Source organism: Tamandua tetradactyla, chromosome 2, assembly GCF_023851605.1.
Source record: "Tamandua tetradactyla isolate mTamTet1 chromosome 2, mTamTet1.pri, whole genome shotgun sequence".
Classification (NCBI taxonomy): Eukaryota; Metazoa; Chordata; class Mammalia; order Pilosa; family Myrmecophagidae; genus Tamandua; species Tamandua tetradactyla.
In genome coordinates, this window is record NC_135328.1 from 121,563,271 (window position 1) to 121,584,413 (window position 21,143).

The 21,143-nt window shown below is 42.2% G+C and overlaps 1 protein-coding gene across 44 annotated transcripts in view; it reads left to right on the forward strand.

Moving 5' to 3' along the window:
* Nucleotides 1-21,143, forward strand: part of AOPEP (aminopeptidase O (putative)) — a 489,538-nt gene that overhangs the window by 251,060 nt on the left and 217,335 nt on the right. For all 44 annotated transcript variants that reach the window (XR_013170613.1, XR_013170612.1, XR_013170616.1 and 41 more), the window contains one exon: nt 1,203-1,309. Coding sequence is in view for 15 of the 44 variants with exons in the window: in XM_077148679.1 (XP_077004794.1) it covers nt 1,203-1,309 (107 nt within the window). In the remaining 29 variants the exon portion in view is untranslated. The remainder of the gene's footprint in view (nt 1-1,202; nt 1,310-21,143) is intronic.

A 21,143-nucleotide genomic window follows, 5' to 3' on the forward strand; every position in this document is an offset into this window, starting at 1 on the left:
GTTTTCTGACCATCCCTGGCTGGCAAGGCATTAATTCTTCCTTAACCTTGTCACAGAGAGATGGAAATGGGCATTCCACCCAGAGTGGCATCCTGCAGGGATGAGGGAATTGCATTTGTTGCAGGATTGAAACATGTAACTAGGCACCAACCTCGATATATTCCTTCATAGGACACACAAAAACTGTTTGTCATCTGGCCTCTGCCAGCTGCCCAGCGCCCCAGGGTGATGCCTTGCTCCCGGCCTTCCCACATCCCTAGACATTCCCTCTTCTGAAATCCCTTCTACCCTGCCTGCCTCCTGGATGCCTTAAGGACCCCAGCAGGCTCCTCAGGGCAGCCTCCGAGACTACCCCTGGTGAGCAGGCAGGCTCTCCCTTCACCCTTGTCACCTGCATTCTGATGCTTAGTGTGCTCTCTCTCTCCACAGCAAGGCCCTGGGGTGGGGGCTCTGTCCCAATTTCCGGAATATCCCCAGGGCCTCCCAGGCCCTGTAAATGTCCATTGAATGAATCATTAGGTACCTTTAATTTTCAGAGTCTATGAGAAAAGAAAAGCCTATAGATACTAGACATTTTCCCTTTCTAGTGAATATCCTGTTGCTCAAAATCCCCTCACCCCCCCAGAGAGATTGTCCAGTGAGTACATCAGATTGACAGCTGCCCATTCTGATGTGTACCCGCTCCTCCAAAATGAGCTCCAGCATATACATCTGGTTATAGGCACACAGATTCGTCTGGGTGTCATTCGCAGGCTGCACTGTAAACCGTCCTCAGCAAAATTGAGGGCTGGAAAAATAGAATGGAAGTCGAAAGGACCTTCCCCACCCTGTGCAAGAAGCCCAAGCAGGCAAAGGGTTGGATGGAATCAAAGTAGAAACAGGCCCCTAGGGTTGTAGGTGCTCTTCCCGGCCAGCTATGGGGGGGGGGGGGGGTGAGGGGGTGGAGGGAGGGTCTCAGGACCAGCAGGTCCCTCTCAAGCCTTGCTCCATGGCCAGCATCAGAGGGTACTGCTGGTTCTTCTCTGAGGGACCCGCCCAGTAGCCTCTTTGGCCCTTTGGCTTTTCTGAGCAGGGAAACTGTCAGTGTCATGCTGGGTTAAAACAAAGGGAGGAGATCTGTTGGCAGCCCTCGTCCCACGCGAGGGGCTCCAGCAGTGACTGTGCTTTCTGCACGTGTGTTTGTGCATCTCTGGCCCGAACAGCTGCCCCCCACTGAGGCCCAGGAACAGCAAGAGCTGAGGGCCTGCCTGCGCTGGAGGCGTCTGCTGGATGAGGTGCAGAACTCGGCCGAGGAGATGCAAGTGTTAAGGTAAAGCACGCGAGTTACCCTGGAGCCCTCACCTCCTTTCTCCCTCCTGCTTCTCCTTTCCTCCTGGACACATCCAGGCCATCTGATTAAATCTGCCGTGTTTCCTTTTTCAGTTAAATCGGGCTGCGTCACTCATCCTCCCGTTGATGGGATTGTTATGTTTTGAGTCTTTCAGAGTGTGGATTTGGATTTGCCTTCTGACTTTTTCCCTGCTGTCTCTATTCGGGGCGGGGTGGGGTGGGGGTGGGAGTGCGGGTGAGGGGAAAAAACACGAGGCCCTTTCCTGGACACAATTCTTTGTTTGAAGTTCTAATAGTCACTTTACGCAGCGGCTGCGGACACATAAAAGGTTGGGGTTTGACCGCCTGGCAGACAGTAACCCTTTAAAGCTGATGGGAAAGAAGCCCTTAGGAAAAATATTGATGCCTTCATGTTTAGTAGTAACAGATGTTTGTGTCAATGGGGCCTTTTGTCTCGGATGTAGCCCAGCAGGAAGCAACTCCTGCTCACCGGGGTTCTGTAGGAGGATTCTTCTCCCAGCTCCTGCAGTCTGTTTTTAGATCGTGTCTTACAGCATTTTCCAGATTACTGCTTGCCATTTTTGTCCCCCTCTGCTTCTCATTTTCTTTGTTTTCGCCACTACTGTAAATAGTTATTTATCTGAGCCCTTGTGCCTAGGCCCTAGGAACACTGTGGTTGCTATGACAACAGAAGTTTTCCCTCCCGCCCCTGTCCAGGCTGAGTTCAAGCATTTTGAATCAGCAGCCAGACAGATTGGGAGAGCAGGCCCTTCCAGGAGCTTCGCGCGTCTCCTTGCCCGGCTGTAGGCGGCAGCATGGAAGGCCCGTTCCCCTCCCGGCCAGAAGCCTGCCTTGACCAGTTTTGTTGTTGTTTGTTTTTAAACAAGCATTCCCACTCCTCGTGACTGCCCGCTCCTGTGCACCGTTGAGGCAGAAGTCTAGCTGAAATCCATCCAGCGCCGGGCCTGTCCTCAGGGAGGCTGGCCTGGCGCGTTTGTGCATCGCTGCGGAAAGCCGGAACACTGGGTGTGGAGAGCCGGGCTCTTCCCACGGAGAAGTTCCCCAAGCTTGCACGCTAGCCGCCGCCTTCCAAGCTGACTCATCCATTGTTTGGGAGAGGCAGCTCTGCGTGCTGGTGGGAAGCTCTGCGTTCCAAGCCCAGCCTGCTGTCCAGGCACTGATTCCCTCAGCACGTGAGTCCCGAGCTCCACCTCTGCCCTAGGCAGGATGGCCATGCAGGTGGTCCATGCGAACCAGGGCCCTGCCCTCAAGAAGCTTCTGCTTAGTGGGGGACACTGCTGCACACACAGCCAATTGCCGATGGTGCAAGTGCCCTGGAAAGGCTACCAGGAGAGCGATAGAATCACTGGAGGCGATCTACTAAGGCAAGGTGGTTGGGAGCAGATGATGGGAGAGGCTGAGAAGGGGTTGGGCATGTATATAACCTGGCAGAGGGACCAGCACGAAGGCCTGAGGCAGGAGAGGGTGTGGCCTGCTGTAGGGACAGAAAAGAGGGTAGAGTGGCTGGAAAATGGGGCTGAGGGAAGAGAGGATGAGAGGCAGGTAGGAACCGGGTTATTTGGCCTTACTCTAGGTGCAATAGAAGTCAAGACAGGGCCTGCGGCCACAGTTTTACCTTGGTGCTGTGCAGAAAGGGCTGCAGGCAGTGTAAGATAAAGTATCGGGAAGAGTTGGAATGGCACAGTCATCCGTGCATGATTCCTAGTGGTGGTGGTGACAGAAGCAAGAAGCAGACCCCTTGAGACATATTTTGGCCATAGAACTGGCAGGTCTTTGATCAACTGAATGTGAAGAAGAGGGAAATGAGTCCCAAGAATGGCTTGGAGGTTTTTTTACTTGAGCAATCAGGTTAGATGGTGACACCACTGGTTGAGGTAGTGAAGACTGTGGAGGAGCAGGCAGGCTTTGGAGGGGAAGAACAGATTTCGGTTTTGCAGGCATTAAGTTTGAGATGCCAAGTAGATATTCAAAACTGAGAACACGGTGGGTGGGATCTACAAGGCAAGAGCTCGATGGAGAGGTTGGGAGGGTCAGCCTATAAACTTTTTAAAAATTATGAACACGATGAAATCACTGGGGAGAGAGGAAAGTGGGAGAAGTCAGGAGGCGGATGAGGAAAAGTGAGCCAGGACAGTGAGGGTGGCAGAGGAGGCTGCTGCTGAGAGGTGGTAGAAAGTGAGGAGACACGTGAACCTTGGGGTGGCCCATGTGAAAGCTGTTGGTGACCTTGGCTTCTCTGCATTGATTTATGGGTCATGAAGGAAGCCAGATGGATGCAGATAGAAGAGTGGATGATGTCAGGAAGCAGAGAGGATGAATGGAGACTCTCTTAAGTGAAGTTTTGCTAGGAAGGGAAGCAGGAATGGGGAGGTAACCTAGGAAGATGAGAGTCAGAAGTATGTTTTAAGATGGATGGTACGTGACATGAACTGCAGCACATTATGCAAATCTCTTCCCTGTTTTCCCCCAGCTAATAGGTCTTTCCCATTCTCCAAGCCGTGTCTTCCCATTAATGGTGCTGGTTGTATGTGACTCTGGTCCTTTGGGATGGGGGCCATTGTGACTAATAGGAGTTGATGAGCTATGTTTGCAACTTGAAAGCCAGTTGTATGGCGCACTAGGCTCTCAGTACATGCCTGATGGTCTTATCTTTAGCTTCCATGGAGCTGGGGTCACTCCAGCTTCTGAGGACCAAGACCTTTTCCTTCATGTGTAGAGCCGAGAGAAAGAATACAGTATTTTTAGGCCGTTGCACTAGAACGCTTATTTTGGCATTTGTTTTTCTTTGTCTTTGTATTCAGAAATTGTTTGCCTAAATATAGGCTAACCATAAAATGACTGCTTTCTAAAGACTTCTTGCTCCTCAATATGGAAAATATTGTTATCAGATGCACTTATAATGAAGAGGAAATGTTTCTCAACCTGCCCTGAATTAAATAGTCTAGCTTTAGTTTACTCCCATCTAGAATTCTTCCTTAAATGGGCACAGAAAACTAGGAAATTATTAAAAGTAAAGGAAGAACAGGAATGGTATAAAGTTTGTTCTCAGGGTTTTGGGTTTTTTGTTTGTTTGTTTCTGTTTAAATCTGCAAATAAGACTTTGGAAAAAAAAAATCCCTTAAAATAATACAGTGACTGGAGTGCTGTTCCCCTAACCCCATCTTACTCCTTGATCTTGAAATGATGGGCCAAGGGCAATGCCAGTCTAGTTTGTGTCTTGGTCCGAGCCTCGGTGTTTCTGGATGCAAAGTAAACCTTTCTCATCTTCCCCATCCTCACAGCAGCTTTAACGTGGACGACCACTCCTCCTTCTCAAAATACTGAACCCAATTTCTTCTCTTTGTTTTGGTGCATCACATTCCCCTGGATTTCCTTCTGCTTTACCAGCTGGTCCTTCTCCAACTCTCCCGCTGGCTATCTTCACTTAGATGACGCAAGGCTCAGAAAGGCTGAATTACGTGCCCAGCATTGTACAGCTGATAAACAGCCGAGCAAGGATTTAAACTATCCTCTTTTCCCTACACCAGATCCCTGCTTTCAAAAAGGACCTTGATATAGCATTTAATTGCATTTAAAAAAATACCCTAGCTATCATAAACTCTGGAATGGCATGAAGGTCAATATAAAAAAAATATCCTTGGACCAAGCATCTTTGTCTCTTTTTTAAAATTTTTAAATAATTTTTATTTACATTAATAGTGAATCCTGCATGCACATCCTACAGAGTGTAACCAAGTGAAATGATATAAAAAATTATTTAATGCAAATTAAAATTAAAATGTGATTTTTTTCATCCTACTGGCAAAAAATTAGGATATTTGATCATAACCAGTAGGGCACCCTTTTATTTTTAGTGGAAATTGAAGGCAATTGGCATTGCCTATCAAAAAAAAATTTAAATACTTTTATTGAGATAGCTTCACACATATACAGTCCATCCAAAGTATACAATCAGTGGCTCATAATATCATCATATAGTTGTGTATCCATCACCAGGATCACTTTTAGAAAATTTGCATCACTCCAGAAAAAAAAATAAAAAGAAAAAAGAAAAAAACATCCTATACCACTTATCCCCCCTTCTCGTTGACCACTAGTATTTCAATCTACCCAATTTTTTTTACCCTTTATCCTGCACCCCCTCAATTATTTATTTTTTTATTCTTCTTCTTATTATTATTTTTTTCAATAGAGTAACTTTCCAGAAACCTACAACCTCCAGATATTCTTATTATTTTTTATGTTCTTTTTTTTTAATACATCTTTCCATACCCTGGATAAAGGGAGCATCAGACACAAGATATTCACAATCACACATCTTTGTCTATTAATGCATTCAAGGGTGTGTCTGATTATTTCAAAAGATATTAGGAATAAAGAAAATTCAACATTGTGCTGATTCTAGAAACTAGACTATTAAAGCGAGAAGAGGAAAAACAAAAAAATCATGTTGAACTTTGAATCACTAATCTCAGAAATGTATAAAAGCCGTTGTGTATTGTATCGTCTACACATTCCAGTGTTGAGTTGTGGATCTCATCTAGTCTGTCTCTGATAACCTTTGTTTTCATTTTACTTTGGTCGCAGCAGTCCCTTGTATTTTTGTCTCCTTAGCCTTCATGGGTTGAGAACCCTGTAATGTGGCTGCTGGCTCCTGAGGCATGTCCATTTGCTTATGGTTTCAAAATGTTAGGGCTCATGTTACCAACTCCTTGCTTTTTCTCCCTTAATTATTAAAGATGCCTTTCCCTTCAACAACAAGACCCTAGTGGCTATCCCCAGAGCCTCCCTTGCCTCCCCACCAGCCCTGGGCAGAAGTGTTGACTCGAGGAAGCCTGTCTTATCACTGCTGCACGCCATCCTGCTGCCCATCCACCCTTGTCTAAACGCTCCCCTCTCCACCAGTGCCACAGTCAAGGCCCTTGCCAAAAAACGATGCCAAGCTTCTGAACGGCTCCCTATACCTCTCATCTCTAGTGTCCCCAACTTCATTCCGGCATCCTCTAAGTGCTTTCAGTGAGTGGATTCTGGCAGGCCCCATGGGATTAATGAGCTACAGTGGTGGCTCTTGGTTTGTATTGTTTGTGATTTATTATCTCTTCTCCTTTTTTCTGGATTCATTGTTAAAGTCAGGCTCATGCTGAGAAAAATGTTAAAACACGTCACGCTAAAGAGGCACTGACAAGCATGAAGTCTGACATGGCTCTTTTCTCTTAATTGCTGCCTCTGCAGTTGATACAATTCTAGATGATTGTGGACATATTACCCTGCCTTCCTCACGAATGCCTCACCCCTGGTCACAAAGAAAGAAAAATCAAGTCTCGAGCTCTATAGCCAAAATCAAAGGTGTGGGCCCTGAGTACTCTGAGTTTTCGTGCTTGGCAACCAAACCCCATGTGTCCCATTTAAAATAGGAAGACACTTTCCATTAAAGGTCTGCCCTTTGTCATACATGAAGTTTTCACCTCTTAATGTGATTCTCTCCAAACTTTTGTTTTGAATCCATGAGTAACATCACAGTCTTTTCACACCCACTTGTGGACCCCCATCTCTTGGCGGCCTCCCATGCCTGTGCCATGGAGAGGCCCCTCTCCCCTGGTTGCAGCCACACATTCGCTCCCAGAGCCTCCGCCTTCCCCTGCTGTTCCTCCTCCTGGCTGAAGCTCCTTCAGTCTCAACCAGCCCCTTAGAGCCACCAATAAATCCCTTCCCTCATTCTTGGTTGGCTCCCTTCTCCCATGGCCTTTAGTGTTTTATGTTTATTCCAAACCTTCCCCATTCCCCCTTCCCTCTCTTGCCTCCTGCCCCAGTGGAAAAGCGGAGACCATCAGCCGTGTTCTCCTTTCGATGCCATAAACTCACTTGCATCCACATCTACCCTGACCACTCAGAGGTCCAGGGCCAACCTACGCCTTTGTTATTTTTTTTTTTTAATGTCATTGAGTGGAGCCGGAGCAAGGGTAGTTCAGTGGTAGAAGTCTCGCCTACCAAGTCCCGAGTTCAATTACCGGTCCATGCACTTCCCAAAACAAATAAACAAGCAAAGAAAGAAAAAAAACAAACAAATAAAAATTCAACAAATGGTGCTGCAATAATGGGCTGCTCACGTGGGAAAAGAATGAAATGTGACCCCTACCATACAGCATACAAAAAAAAACCAAAACAGCTATATAAATGTCATTGGGGTAATATATCCATATTATACAAAATATCCCATTTGAACCATTTCAAAGTGTACAATTCAGTGGAATTAATCGTAGTTAGAATGTTGTGCCTCATCACTGCCATCTAGTACCCAAACCAACTTAAGTGCCTGTTCTAGTTTGTTAGCTGCCGGAATGTGATATATCAGAAATGGAGCAGCTTTTAAAAAGAGAGAATTTATTAAGTTGCAAGTTTACAGTTCTAAGGCCCTGAAAATGTCCAAATTATAGCAAGTCTATAAAAATGTCCATATTAAGGCACCAACAAGAGGTTACCTTCACTCAAGAAAGGCCGATGAAGTTTAGGGTTTCTCTCTCAACTGGAAAGGCATGTGACAAACATGGCAACATCTGCTTGCTGTCTCTCCAGGCTTCTTCCTTCATGAAGCTCCCTCTGGGAGTTTTTCTTCTTCATCTCCAAAGGTCTCTGGCTTCGTGGACTCTCATGGTTCTTGTCGCTCTTGTGGCTTTCTCTCTTGTCGTTCTGAAGCTTTCTCCAAAATACTTCCTCTTTTAAAGATTTAAAATTAAGACTCACCTGGAATGGGTGGAGTCACAACTCCATCTAATCAAATGTTAATACCCACAGTTGGGTGGGTTACATCTCTGTGGAGATAACCTAATCAAGTTCCAACCTGTAGTACTGAATAGGGATTAAACGATCCACAAAATGGATTAGGATTAAAACATTGCTTTTCTAGGGTACATGAGGCTTTCAAACTGGCACAATTTCTTAATGTGCCTTGAGGCCCATCACAGAATTTATAGGATCTGAGTAAAATAGAAGCCAGCTTGAAAGTCCTCTGCTGGTGAGGGCGAAGGGGAGGAACAATCCAGACATCGAGGGAGGCTGAAGGCTCCGTGGACTGGGGTGTTTACTCTCTGGTCAGAGAGGGCCCATGGTGGCCTCAGGTTTCCATGGGAGAAAGAGCAGTGTCTCAGACTAGAACGACTATGTAGTCGTATTGGTTTGGCTGAGAAGCACCACGGGACCCTCTCTTTTATGGGATTCACTGGGCAGAGTCTTGTTGCTTACTGAGAACACCAGGCAGTCCTTTTTAACTGTCTCCATGGAAGTCAGTCACATCCTTATATTTCAAATATGGCATTTGTACCTGAATTTAACCTGCCTCATTCTTATTGGTTTGTACTGTCTTCGTTTTAAATTGAAAGCCTACAGGCTTCAACTAATTTAAGGAACAGTCTACTGATTCATGGGAGAAAACTTTGTTTCATTTGCTTTGGAGGACAGACCCCTAAAGGGCATTGTCCTGGAGACCCCTGGCCTTTCTGCCAGCCACCCATGGCCCACATCTGACAGGACCTTGCTCCACCATCACCCCTTGTCCTCTCTTATTAGCTCTTCTCTCTCTTCAGCTGTTCCCCCTTAGGTTTCTCCCCTCCGTATTAATCCCTTCTTTGAACACTGCATCCCCATTTATCTTCTAATCTCCTTTTCTCATTTCATCAAGCACTTATCTCCAGTCCCATGCCTCTCGTTAACCCCTTGGCTCTTTGGAATCTGCTTCCTGCCCTCACCAGTCTAGGGAAGGGCCCTTGTCCCCTTATGAGTCCATTCAGTTCTTATCTTATTGGACTGCTCTGCTTCATTTAGCAGCATTGATAGCTTCCTTTCTGGAAACTTCTCCAACCTTGCTTTCATGGCAACCCTGTCTTTTCCATTTACCTCTCTGCTGCCCCTCTTCTATCTCCTATCAGCCTTTTCTTTGTCTCTCTGCCTCTTCAGAGTCGGTGTCCCAGGTATGGCACATCTTCCCAGAGTGGTGTCATCTAAACTCCCTGTCTTAGGTGAGATTCACCCAAAAACAGAGCCTGATGTAGGATTTGTGTGAAAGGGATTTACTAGAAAGTATTCCCAGGAGGGGAGTCCCCAGTGAGAGAAGTAAGGGAGAATGGAAGGAGGCCAGGACATGATATCACGCAGAATCACTCAGGGCTGCTTTGCAGGCAGTTGGGGAACCTCAGAGAGGCCTCCAACAGGGGCAAGGAGCATGAGTGGTTGGAAGCTGAAAATCCCCAGCTATGTCCAGCTCTCTGTGTTTGCATCCACAATGGACTTCAGCAACCTGACAGCCACCCTGTGTGAGAATCACACAGAGCACACCCGGAGTTGTTGTGCACAAGACAGCCAAGAGTTCAGCAGATGGGGTGCGGCAGGACACTGCCTGCTACCCACCCATGCTATGCTGGTGGCCCCAAGTTGCCACCTCCAGTCCAGCTTTCTTTTGAAGATCAGATGTGAACAGTGAATATTTAACTACCCATTGATATCTTTTCCTGGTTACCCAACTGGTATGTCAAACTGGTAATGCCCTTTCCCCGTGCCCATCTGATCATCTTCCTGGAATGTTTAACTCATTGGTGGTACTGGAGGCCCAGACACTCATCTAAGCTAGAAACCCTGGAGTCATCCAACTCCTCGCTCTCCTTCACTCCTTTACTGGGGGTGGGGGTGGGGGGCATTTAATCCATCACTAAAAATTCCTGATTTTAATTCGTATATAATTGTTCAATTTGATGCTTCTCCCCCATCCATAATACAAGTCTCTCTGTTTAGAATCTCATCATCTTTTGCTTGTACTAATACAATCACTTACTAATTGGTTTTTTTTGCTTCTGGTCTTGACCCCCCCAAAATTCATCTTCTTCATGCCCCTGAAGACCTCTACTTAAAACACCACATAGTTCTACCACTTCGATGCTTAAAATTCTCCAAAAGCTTCCTTCCCATCACCTGTAGGAAAAACTTCATGATCCTTAATATGTGTTCAGGACCACGTGTTCCAACGCAGATCTTGAAAAGCTCAGGTTGGTGCTGTCCTGAGACTAAAGAATAAGCTAGGCAGAGAGATTTTATTGGGACTTAAAGACATGAGAAGATCTTTCCTGGTGGCAGCAAGTGGGAACATGGAAGTCAGTGCTCTGCAAAGTGATGGAGAGTGTAAAGGAGAGTTTATAAGGATTTAGGACAAATGCATTCCATAAGATGTAAGAACAGAGTTTCAGTAGGGTCTCATGACACAGGGGTCTTGAGGTTGGTTGTCAACAGTGATCAAGGGAGGGGAGTTTTAATGCTTTGTTGACGATACCATCCGTACATTATTCCCCTCCCTCCTTCCACCCCGAGGAGGCCTGATGACTTTTAACGCCTGTCCCAGTCATTGTAGGTGGCTATGAGTTGTAACTTATTCTCATTATGGAAGGGGGCCCTGGGCCTGGGTCTCAACACTGTGCATGACATGACTCCTGTCTGTTTGTCCAGTCTAATGTCTTGCCATTTTTTTGTATCACCTTATAGCCACCCCAAATAGCTCATAGAGCCCTACTTTGCTCCTGCTCTTTCTTACCTCCATGCTTCTTGTCTTTCATGTTTTCTCTATTTGGAATATCCCTCCCCTGCTGTATGAACCCCAAATCATTATGATGCAGAACAGATATTGCTGCCTTCCAAAAAAGGTCTCAGCCCCTACCCCAGCAAGATAAGTTCACATCCTTTTTCTGTACCCCTGACTCTGGCTGTATCTCCATCCCTGTTCCTAATACATTATTTGATATGTTTCTTTATATGTAGGTTGAACCATATGAAATCGCCAATATTTTTACCATTTTTGACCTACAAAAACAGAAATTTCATATGGTCCCACATAAATAGGTCTGTTTCAACCTATCATTGTTTTGAGCTTGGCACTATACTATGTTCATCTCTCTATACCCAGCCCCAGCACAGTGCTTAGAACTGAGAGGACACTCAATAATTGTGGAATAAATGGACACCATAGATTACATAGTCTCTGTCTTCAAGGCTCTTTATATATTATTTGTAGAGTTGAAATGTGGGTGACAAGGCAGTATATAGACAAATCCTAAACTGCACCCCTGGAGTTCCAAGATTTTAAGATTCTGATTTTGGAAGAGAGGGTCATTGGGAGAAATTGAAGCTTGAGCTGGGAAAGTACAAAAGGATAGCGTTGATATCAGTGAAGAGGTTGAGAGAGGGGCATTTAATGAGCAAAGCTGCAGGCATAAAAACGAATTGATTGTGGAAATGAGCAGAGATGTGAGGATGGGTTTACTGAAGAGGAAGGAACCTGGAAGATTGAAGAAGGGCATGGTAATGATAGGCTAAGTGATGGGGTCCCTAAGATGCCAAATTCAAGAATTCACATGTGACTGTCGGAATAATGGGTCTGTATTGTAACTTCTAGGAATGATGTAATGAAAATGGGACTCTGGGAAGATTACCCAGCCTTTAGGTGAACACATGATTAAAAAAGACAGAGTCTAGAGGCGGGAGATAATTAGGCTTAGGCGGTTGTTTCAGGAACCCAGGCCTGAGTTTAGAAGAGTGCATGATCCACTGCTTGGTTGCCCTAAGGCTTTGAATGGGTTGCTCATTTGGGGTTATTCAAAACTGATTGAAATGCCAACACAGCTTGAAAGAAGGCTTTTCATAATCCAATTTAAAGTTATCCCTGACTGTAGATAAGAATTGACCCATTAAAGGAGCTAGTTAAATATGTGGGCTCAGTGAAGCTTGCTTGTTGTGATTTAGAAGAGAATGAAAGACAAAGTCCCTGTTCCTCCTTGGCCGAGGATTAGTTGATTCTGATTTATTTTAGAGAAGCATGGTCTCAGGAGACAGTTCTGAACTCTGCTCTAGAGTTGGTCGATCTTTGGATGGCAACCTAGTAATAGGAGCATAACGTTTATAAGACTAAGCCTTGAAGCCAGGCTGTCTGGATTTGAGTCCTGACTACACATCTGGCTGTATGGCTGACAGAGTTCCTTGAACTCACTGAGCTTTCGTTCCCCAGCTATAAAACAGGGACAAGAGCAAAATAATTTCTACTTTGTAGGTTGGGGCAAGGAAAAAACGGCATGAATCTATACAAATCATTTAGAACACATTAGATTGAATCATAGAAAATTCCTGTTTTGGTGAATCTAAAATGATTGAATTTTGATAATTTCCTATGGTTCAAACTGTAGTAAATAATAAATATTAGACACTACCTTCTATATTCCCCGGCACCTGAAAGATGTTCAGTAAATGTTGTCAAACAAGTACCAGCCCCTTTTCCTCTGATTTCCAATTCTGGTTTCCTCGTCTGCCCAGGGTCCCTCCGTCTGCCCAGGGCTCTGACGCTGGGTCCATCTCTTTTTTCACTGTTCCCATTCTCCTCCAGGAGCCACAAAGGGCATCCTATTCCCTGTCTCTTCACCAACTAGACCCTGGGAACACCTACCTTTCCTCCTATCAAACTCGCAACTGACTGAAATGTTTAAAAAGAGAGTTTAACTAAGAAAAGGAACTCCAAAAAAAATCAGATGGTTTGGTTGCAAATGTGGAGGATGGGATTAAAAGGAAACAAAATCTGAAAGTTAAACAAAGATGCTCAAACTACCAGCTTGAGGTAAGAATTAACTTGGCACTGCTTCTAAGACACTTGGACTCTTCACATCCTCCCAAAACTTATTCCTGTTCTAATTTCTACAGAAAGGCCACCCAGGTGTGCCCTCTGGTTCTACTCCCCTCCCTCTGAGTATAATCTGAGAGTCCTGAGAATAAAAATATTCTGGTCTCTAGTGGCCTTCAGAAGTTCCCACCTGAGCTTCCGAATGTGTGGCACTGGCACATGCCCTTCCTAAAGTGTGTACATAAGGATCTCGGCATCCCCGCCTCCAGCCCTTTCTGCCTCAGTCCCTCTGAATCCTTTCCACCCCATTTTTCCCTGTCCAGTTTCCTTTATTTGAAGCACATTCATTAGCAAGCGAGGCGTGTACGTGGTTTCTACCCTTTCGTGACAGGAATGTGCTATACCTGAGCCAACATTTTCTGGAACATTTTGGGAACTCTCAGCCAGCCTGAAACAGACTCTGTCCTTTCCTGTTTCAAGCACAGCTCCACCCCCTGAGCTGCCCACTCAGTTCCTGTTTCCTGTCGGAGGGACACCCTCAGCTCTCCGCTCTGTAACAGAGCAAGGACAACAAACATGTCCTAATAAGTGAACTCAAATAACTCTCCCTCTTCATTTTTCTGGATGGTTCCTTGGTTACTCATCACTGAGGTATTTTTAAGGGAGGGTCGGAACTCTCCTTCACAGACTCCTAATTACAAACTTACAATACATGATGTTTCATTTTCGCACTCACATTCAGTAGTATTTTTTTAAATAGAAAAACATAAAGAAGAGATGAAAAATAATTCCTGATGATTGCTTAGGTAACTGTGAGGCATTTATTATTTCCCCAAAAATACAAGTATGCAATAAGAAAACTAAAACAGTTTTAGACAGATTAGAAAGGTATAAAATTTCCCTCACCCTAAGATAATCATTGCTAGATTTTCTAGTCAATCCTTTAGAAAATCAAGTTTATAAGTATATGCATACTTCTGTATTACTGTGTAGCACTGAGTGATTATAATGCTATTTTGCCTATGAAATATTTTCCTAAGGAATAATTCATATATGTGACTAACCAATAACTAACCAATAATAGTTCACTCTTATTTTGCCCATCCTCTAGAATATCTAATGTTCCCAGCCAATCATAATTACATTCTAGGCCAGTGTGCATTAGTTTCCCTTTCAATAAAAGCTCTCATTCAGGAGCATATAATCTCACTCATCTCATATTATCCTAAATTGACAGTCCCTCCCTACTGTGTAGTTTGTGTTGTGGACAATGGTCTTGACCTATAATGGCTGACAAGAACTGTAAGAATTCTACTGGCCCTGCTGCAAAGATATAAAAGAAAACACCCTACTAGATATTAAAATCCAGTTTACAGGGACTCTCAGCTCTTTAAAGCTCATGGTAGTGAGAGAAAGAATAAAAGAGAGGAATTCAGCATTGTTCTGAAGGTTGTAACCAGGACAGCTAGGCAACAAAAAGAAATAAAAGGCATCCAGATTGAAAAGGAAGACATGAAATTATCCCAATTGGCAACTGACATGATCTTATATATGGAAAATCCTAAGTAAGCTACAAAAAAATCTGTAAAAGTTAATAAACAGTTCAGTAAAGTTTCAGGATACAAGATTAGCATACAACTATCGGTTTTATTTCTTTAATACTAGCAATGAGCAATCTGAAAATGAAATTAATAAAATAATTCAATTTATAATAGTATAGAAAAGGAATAAATTTAACAAAAGAAATCCAAGGTATGTGCATTGAAAACTATAAAGCACCATTGCAATAAATTTAAGAAGACCTAATTAGATAGAAAGCCATACCATGATCATGGATTGAAAGACTATTGTTAAGATGGCATCACAGTTAATCTCATGTATCAGCTTGGCTGGGTTATGGTGTCCAGTTGTTTGGGCAAGTAAACACTGGCCTGATTGTTACTGTGAGGGTATTTCATGGATTTAAATCATTGGTCAGCTGATTGCAGCTATTGCTGATTACATCTACAGTCAAAAAAGGAAATTACCTTTAATGATGAAAGAATTCTCATCCAATCAGTTGAAGGTCTTAAAGGGAGAACTGATGATTTCAGCAGTCAGAAAGAAGAATTTCTATCTCTACTTCAGTTAACCAGCCTCTCCTGAAGAATTCATCAAAACTTTCATTTACTTCAAGATACTTCCTGACTTACCTTATTTTTTGACCCATTGTTTGTTTGAGTGTGTTGTTTAATTACCATATACTGTTAATTTTCCAGTTCTCCCTCTTTTAGTGATTTATAGCTTAATTTCATTATGATCAGAGAAGATACATTGTATGATGTCAATATTTTTACCTTATTGAGACTTGTTTTGTCACCTAACTTGTTTGGTCTATCCTGGAGAATGACATATGTGCGCTTGGGAAGAATGTGTACATTGCTGCATTTGGGTAAATTTTCCTGCTTATGGGTACTAATTCTAATTGGTTTATACTATTGCTCAAGTCTTCTATGTCCTTACTGATCTTATTCTAGAAGGTCTATCCATTTTTGAAAGTAGTGTTATTAAGCCTCCTACTATCAATGTAGAACTGTCTATTTTTCCCTTCACGTCTGCCAATATTTGCTTCATATATTTTGGGGGCTCTGCCATTAAATGTATAGATGTTTATACTTACGTCTTCTTGCTGAATTAACCCCTTTATCAGTATACATTGACCTCTTCATCTCTTGTAACAGTTTTTGACTGAATGTCTATTTTGTTTGATATTAGTACAGCTATCCCAGCTCTCTTTTGGTTAGTATTTGCCTGGTATATGTTTTTTCCATCCTTTCACTTTCAACCTACATGTATTTATGAATTTCAGGTGATACCCTTGTAAACAGTACATGGTTGAATCACATTTTTAAAAAAATCTATTTGCTAATCTTTGACTTTTGACTGGAAAATTTGATCCATTTACATTTAAAGTAACTACTGATAATATAGGAATTTCTTCTGCCATTTTGCTATTTGGTCTTTGTAAGTCTTACATCCTTTGTCACCCTCAATTCTCCTGTTAATGCCTACTTTCATATTTATTTAATTTTTATAGTATAGCACTTTGAGTCCCTTTTCATTGCTTTCTGTATTTTTTTTTCAGATATTTTCTTTGTGGTTACCATGGAACTTCAATTTGACATCCTAAATCTATAACAATCACATTTGTTTTGTTAACAACTTAACTTCAATAGTGTAAACAAACTCCGCTCCTATATCAATCCTTCTCCCCAACTTTTTGTTGTACTTGTTACAAATTATATCTTTATACATCATATATCCAGAACTATAGATTTATCATTACTTTTATGCATTTGCATTTTAGAACTTGTAAGAAGTAAAAACTAATGGAGTTAAATATAAAAAAGAGAATATAATACAGTATTATTGGCATTTAGCTTACCCATATGGTTACCTTTACTGGAAGTCTTCATTTCTTTGTGCTGTTTCAATCCACTGTCTAATTTCCTTTCCTTTAAGCCTGAAGGGTTCCATTTAGCGTTGCTTGTAGGGCAGGTGTAGTGGGGAAGAATTTCCTCAGATTTTGTTTATCTAGGAATGTTTTAATCTCTCCCTCCTTTTTGAAAGGCATTCTTGCCAGATACAGAAATTCTTGGTTGACAATTGTTTTCTTTCAGCACTTTAAATATTTCATCCCACTGCCTTCTTGCTTCCATGGTTTCTGATGAGAAATCAGTTCTTAAGCTAATTCAGACTCCCTTTATACATATCATGAAGCTTTTCTCTTGCAGCTTCAGAATTCTCTTCTTGTTCTTGGTATTGGAGAGATTGACTACTACATGTCTGGGCGTGGTTTTCTTTGAGTTTATCTTGTTGGATTTCATTGGTCTTCTTGTATGTGTACATTAATGTCTTTTGTTAACTGAGAAGTTTTCTGTCATTATTTCTTTGAATATTCCTTCTGTTCCTTTCCATCTTTCTTCTCCTGTTAGAAGTGTGTATATGGGTATGCTTGATGGTGTCTTATTGGTCTCTTAGACTCTGTTCACGTTTTCCGTTATTTTTTCTTTCTACTTCTCAGCCTGAATCATTTCAATTCTCTTGTCTTCAGATTCACTAATTAAAATGAATGAAATCAAGATTTGATTAGCTTTAGTTTGCTAAGGCTGCCAGAATGCAATACACCAAAGATGGATTAGCTTTTATAAAGGGGATCTGTGTAGTTGCAAATTTACTAATTTGGAAAGGCACGTGGTGGAGTCTTCTGGCCCTCTCTCCTGGTTTCTGGATTCAAACAGCTTTCCCTGGGGTATTTCCTTTCTGCATCTCCAAACATCTGGGTCTGAGATGGCTCTGAGCACTGAGCTGAGGAGTGCTGGGCTGCTGAGCTCTGATGAGCCTATACTGAGCAGTTTCTCTTTCTTCAGACCTCTCCTTTTAAACCTCACTCATTGCAGAAGGCACTCCCCTTAGTCAACTGCAGACATAACCAGACATAGATGAAATTCATATGCTGATGATTTAAGTACACAGCCACAGAACAACTGGATACCATCACCTGGCCAAACTGACAACTGAACCTCACTGTTACACACAGCTTTAAAAACAGTAAGAAAATCTCATGGCACCCCTGGTCGTGCCTGTCATACCTAACCCAGCATAGTGTATAAATGGCCTGAACTCACATTGTGGGTTCCTGGCCCTGTTTCAGAGGGAGTAAAGAAACCTTTATATGCACACTGGGGTGCTGTCAGTGCCCGTCTATTGTGTGGCAGCCTGAAAGACTACATCAGGAAACTTGTCTCCGGCTTACTGTCACAGAACTTGCCCTGCAGGCAGAAGCACTTTGAAGACAGTTAAAGCAATGTAAGAAACAATTAAGTCCCAGCAGCCTGGGGCAAAGGATTAATGGCTTTAAGACATACTCTAGAGCACCTAGAAGTGAGGGAAACTCTGTTTCACAGGGAGTAGGAGGAACATTCACATTCCTGCAAATGGGGGAACTGCCATGAGGCAGCACAAGCCCAGGACAAGATGCAGACTCAGAAAAGAAGAGGATCCTACACTTCACTTTCACCACAGCTAATTTTCTCCATAGGAAGGCTGTTAGCACAAGGGAAAGCAGAGCCACCAGGCAAAGTACAGCCAAGTTGCTAAAACTGTGACCGTGCTTTTGGTATTGGCTTGTTTGTGTTAGCTCCTAGCACTTAGGGAAATCTCTGTCATATCACTGGCTAGATACAAACTAAAGACACAGGGTGGGCCACAGTGGTTCATCAGGCAGAGTTCTCACCTACCATGCCAGAGACCCAGGTTTGATTCCCGGTACCTGCGCCCATGCAAAAAAAAAAACAACTAAAGGTACAGATAGCTTAGTGACGAAATCTCAAAACTAACACATTAAAATATTAAAATGTGCAGTAAAAAATAAGAAGAAACAAACAGGAAATGATGTCCCATCCAAAGGAACAAGATATAAATTCAGAAACCATGAATGTAGAAAACCAGACTTTGGACACACTGGACAAATTTTTTTTAAAAGATCGTCAATATTCTTAAGGAGATAAAGGAAAACACAGAGAAGGAAAAAAGAATATCAGGAAAATGATGAATGAATTATATGAGAATCCCAATAAGGAGATAGAAATTTTACAAAGGAACCAAACATAAATACTGGAATTGAAAACTACAATAACCAAAATGAAAAATTCCCTAGAAAATGAAAACACAACACACCAAAACTTGTGAGATGCAACCAAGGCAACGCTGAGAGGGAAATTTACAGCTTTTAATGCTTACAGTAAAAGAGAAGGAAAAGTTCAAATCAGATACCTAAGCTCACAACTGGAGGATCTAGAAAAAGAAGAGAAAACTAAATCCAAAGCAGGCAGAAAGTAGGCAACAACAAAGATTTGAGCAGAGATAAATTATACAGAGAATGAAAAAGCAATGGAGTGAACCAACAAAACCAAAAGTTGGTTCTTTGTAAAAATCCATGAAATGGACAAACCTTAGCTAGACTGAGAAAGAAAAGAAAGAGAGGATGCAAATAACTAAGAAATGACAGGGACATTACTACTGACCTCACAGACATGATAAGTATCATAAGAGGATACTATGAACAACTGTATGCCAACATAGTAGATTACCTATATGAAATGGACAAATTCCTAGATAAACACAAACTACCTACATTGGCTCAGGAGGAAAAGGAAGTTTTCAACAAATCAGTAACAAGTAAAGAGATTGAAACACTAGTCAAAACCCTCCCAACAAAGAAAAGCCCAAAACCAATGACTTCAATGGTGAATTTTACCAATCGTTCCAAGAGTTGATGTGAATCTTCCTCAAATTCTTCCCCCCAAAATTGAAGAGGCGTTCAGGGCTGGCTGCCAGCAATTCTGGCTCCTTTAGCACATGGCCAGGCCCATGGCATCATCTGCTGGTCTCTCCCTTTTCTTCCAGGTTTTGTTGATTTCAGCTTCTTGCTTTTGTGGTTTTCCCTCTCCCTATCTAAATTCATTTTTATTATAAAGGACTCCAATAATAGAGATTAAGACCCATCCTGATTGAAGTGTGTCACACTTTAACTGAAGTAGATGCATCAAAAGGTCCTACTTACAATGAATTCACACCCATTGGAAAGGATAAGATTTAAGAACATGTTTTTCTGGGGTTCATACAGTTCCAAACCATCACAAGGAGGAAACAATTCCTAAGTCATTCTATGAATCCAACATCATCCTAATACCAAAGTCAGAGAAAGCTACTACATGGAAAGAAAATTAAAGACCATTATCCATTAGGAATATAGATGCACAAACCCTCAGCAAATGCTAGTAAACAGAATCCGATAGTGCATTAAAAGAAGTATATACCACTTTTAAATGGGGTTTGTTCCAGGTATGCCAGAGTTATTCAACATAAAAAAATCAGTTAGTGTGACACACAAATTAATAAAAGGAAGATAAATGTGTGGTCATCTCAATTGACATAGAAAAGGCATTTGACAAAATCCAGCTACCCTTCTTGATAAATGCCCTTAGAAAAGTAGGAATAGAAGGAAACTTCCACAACATGATAAAGGACATTTATGAAAAACCATCAGCTAACATCATACTCAATGATGAAAGACTGAAAGCATTTCCTGTATGATCAGGAACAAGATGAGGTACTCATTGTCACCATTGTATTCAGCATTGGACTGGAATTACTAGCCATAGCAATTAGTCAAGAAAAGAAAAAACCATCCAAATTGGAAAAGAAAAAGTAAAGCTTTCACTATTTGCAGATGGCATGATCCTATATATTTAGAAAATCCCGAGAAATCCAAAACAAAGTTAGTAGACCTAATAAGCGTATTCAGCAAAGTGTCAGGGTTCAAGATCAACATGCAAAAATCAGTGGTGTTTTTATATACGAGTAATGAACAATCTGAAGGGGAAATCAAGGAAAAAAAATCCCTTTACAATAACAACTAAAGGAATCAAACCTAGGAATAAATTTACTCAAGGCATTAAGGACTTGTACAAAGAAAACTACAAAACATTGCTGAAATAAATCAAAGATGACCTAAATAAATGGAAGTACCTTCTGTGTTCTTGGATTGAGAGACTAAATATCATTAAGATGCTAAATATTCCCAAAGCAATTTACCAACTCACTGCCATCCCAATCAAAATCCCACAACCTTCTTTGCAGAAATGGAAAAACCAACCACCAAATTTATATGGAAGATTAAAAGGGACCCCAGATATTCAAAACCATTTTGAAAACTAAGAATGAAGTTGGAAAACTCACACTTCCTTATTTTAAAACTTATTACAAAACTCTAGTAATCGAAACAGCATACTACTGACACAGGACAGACACATAGGTCAATGGAATTTAATTGAGAGTTCAGAAATAAGACCTTACGTTGATAACCAGGTGATTTTGTGTGTGTGTGCGCGCATGGGCAGGCACCAGGAATTGTACTGGCATGGCATGCGAGAACTCTGCCACTGAGCCACTGTGGCCCACCTGATAACCAGTTGATTTTGGACAAAAGCGACAAGGTTATTCAATGGAGAAAGAATAGTCTCTTCAACAAATGGTGCTAAGAAAACTAGATAACCATATGCAAAAGAATGAAGGTGAATGACTACCTCAGATCGTATATGACAATTAA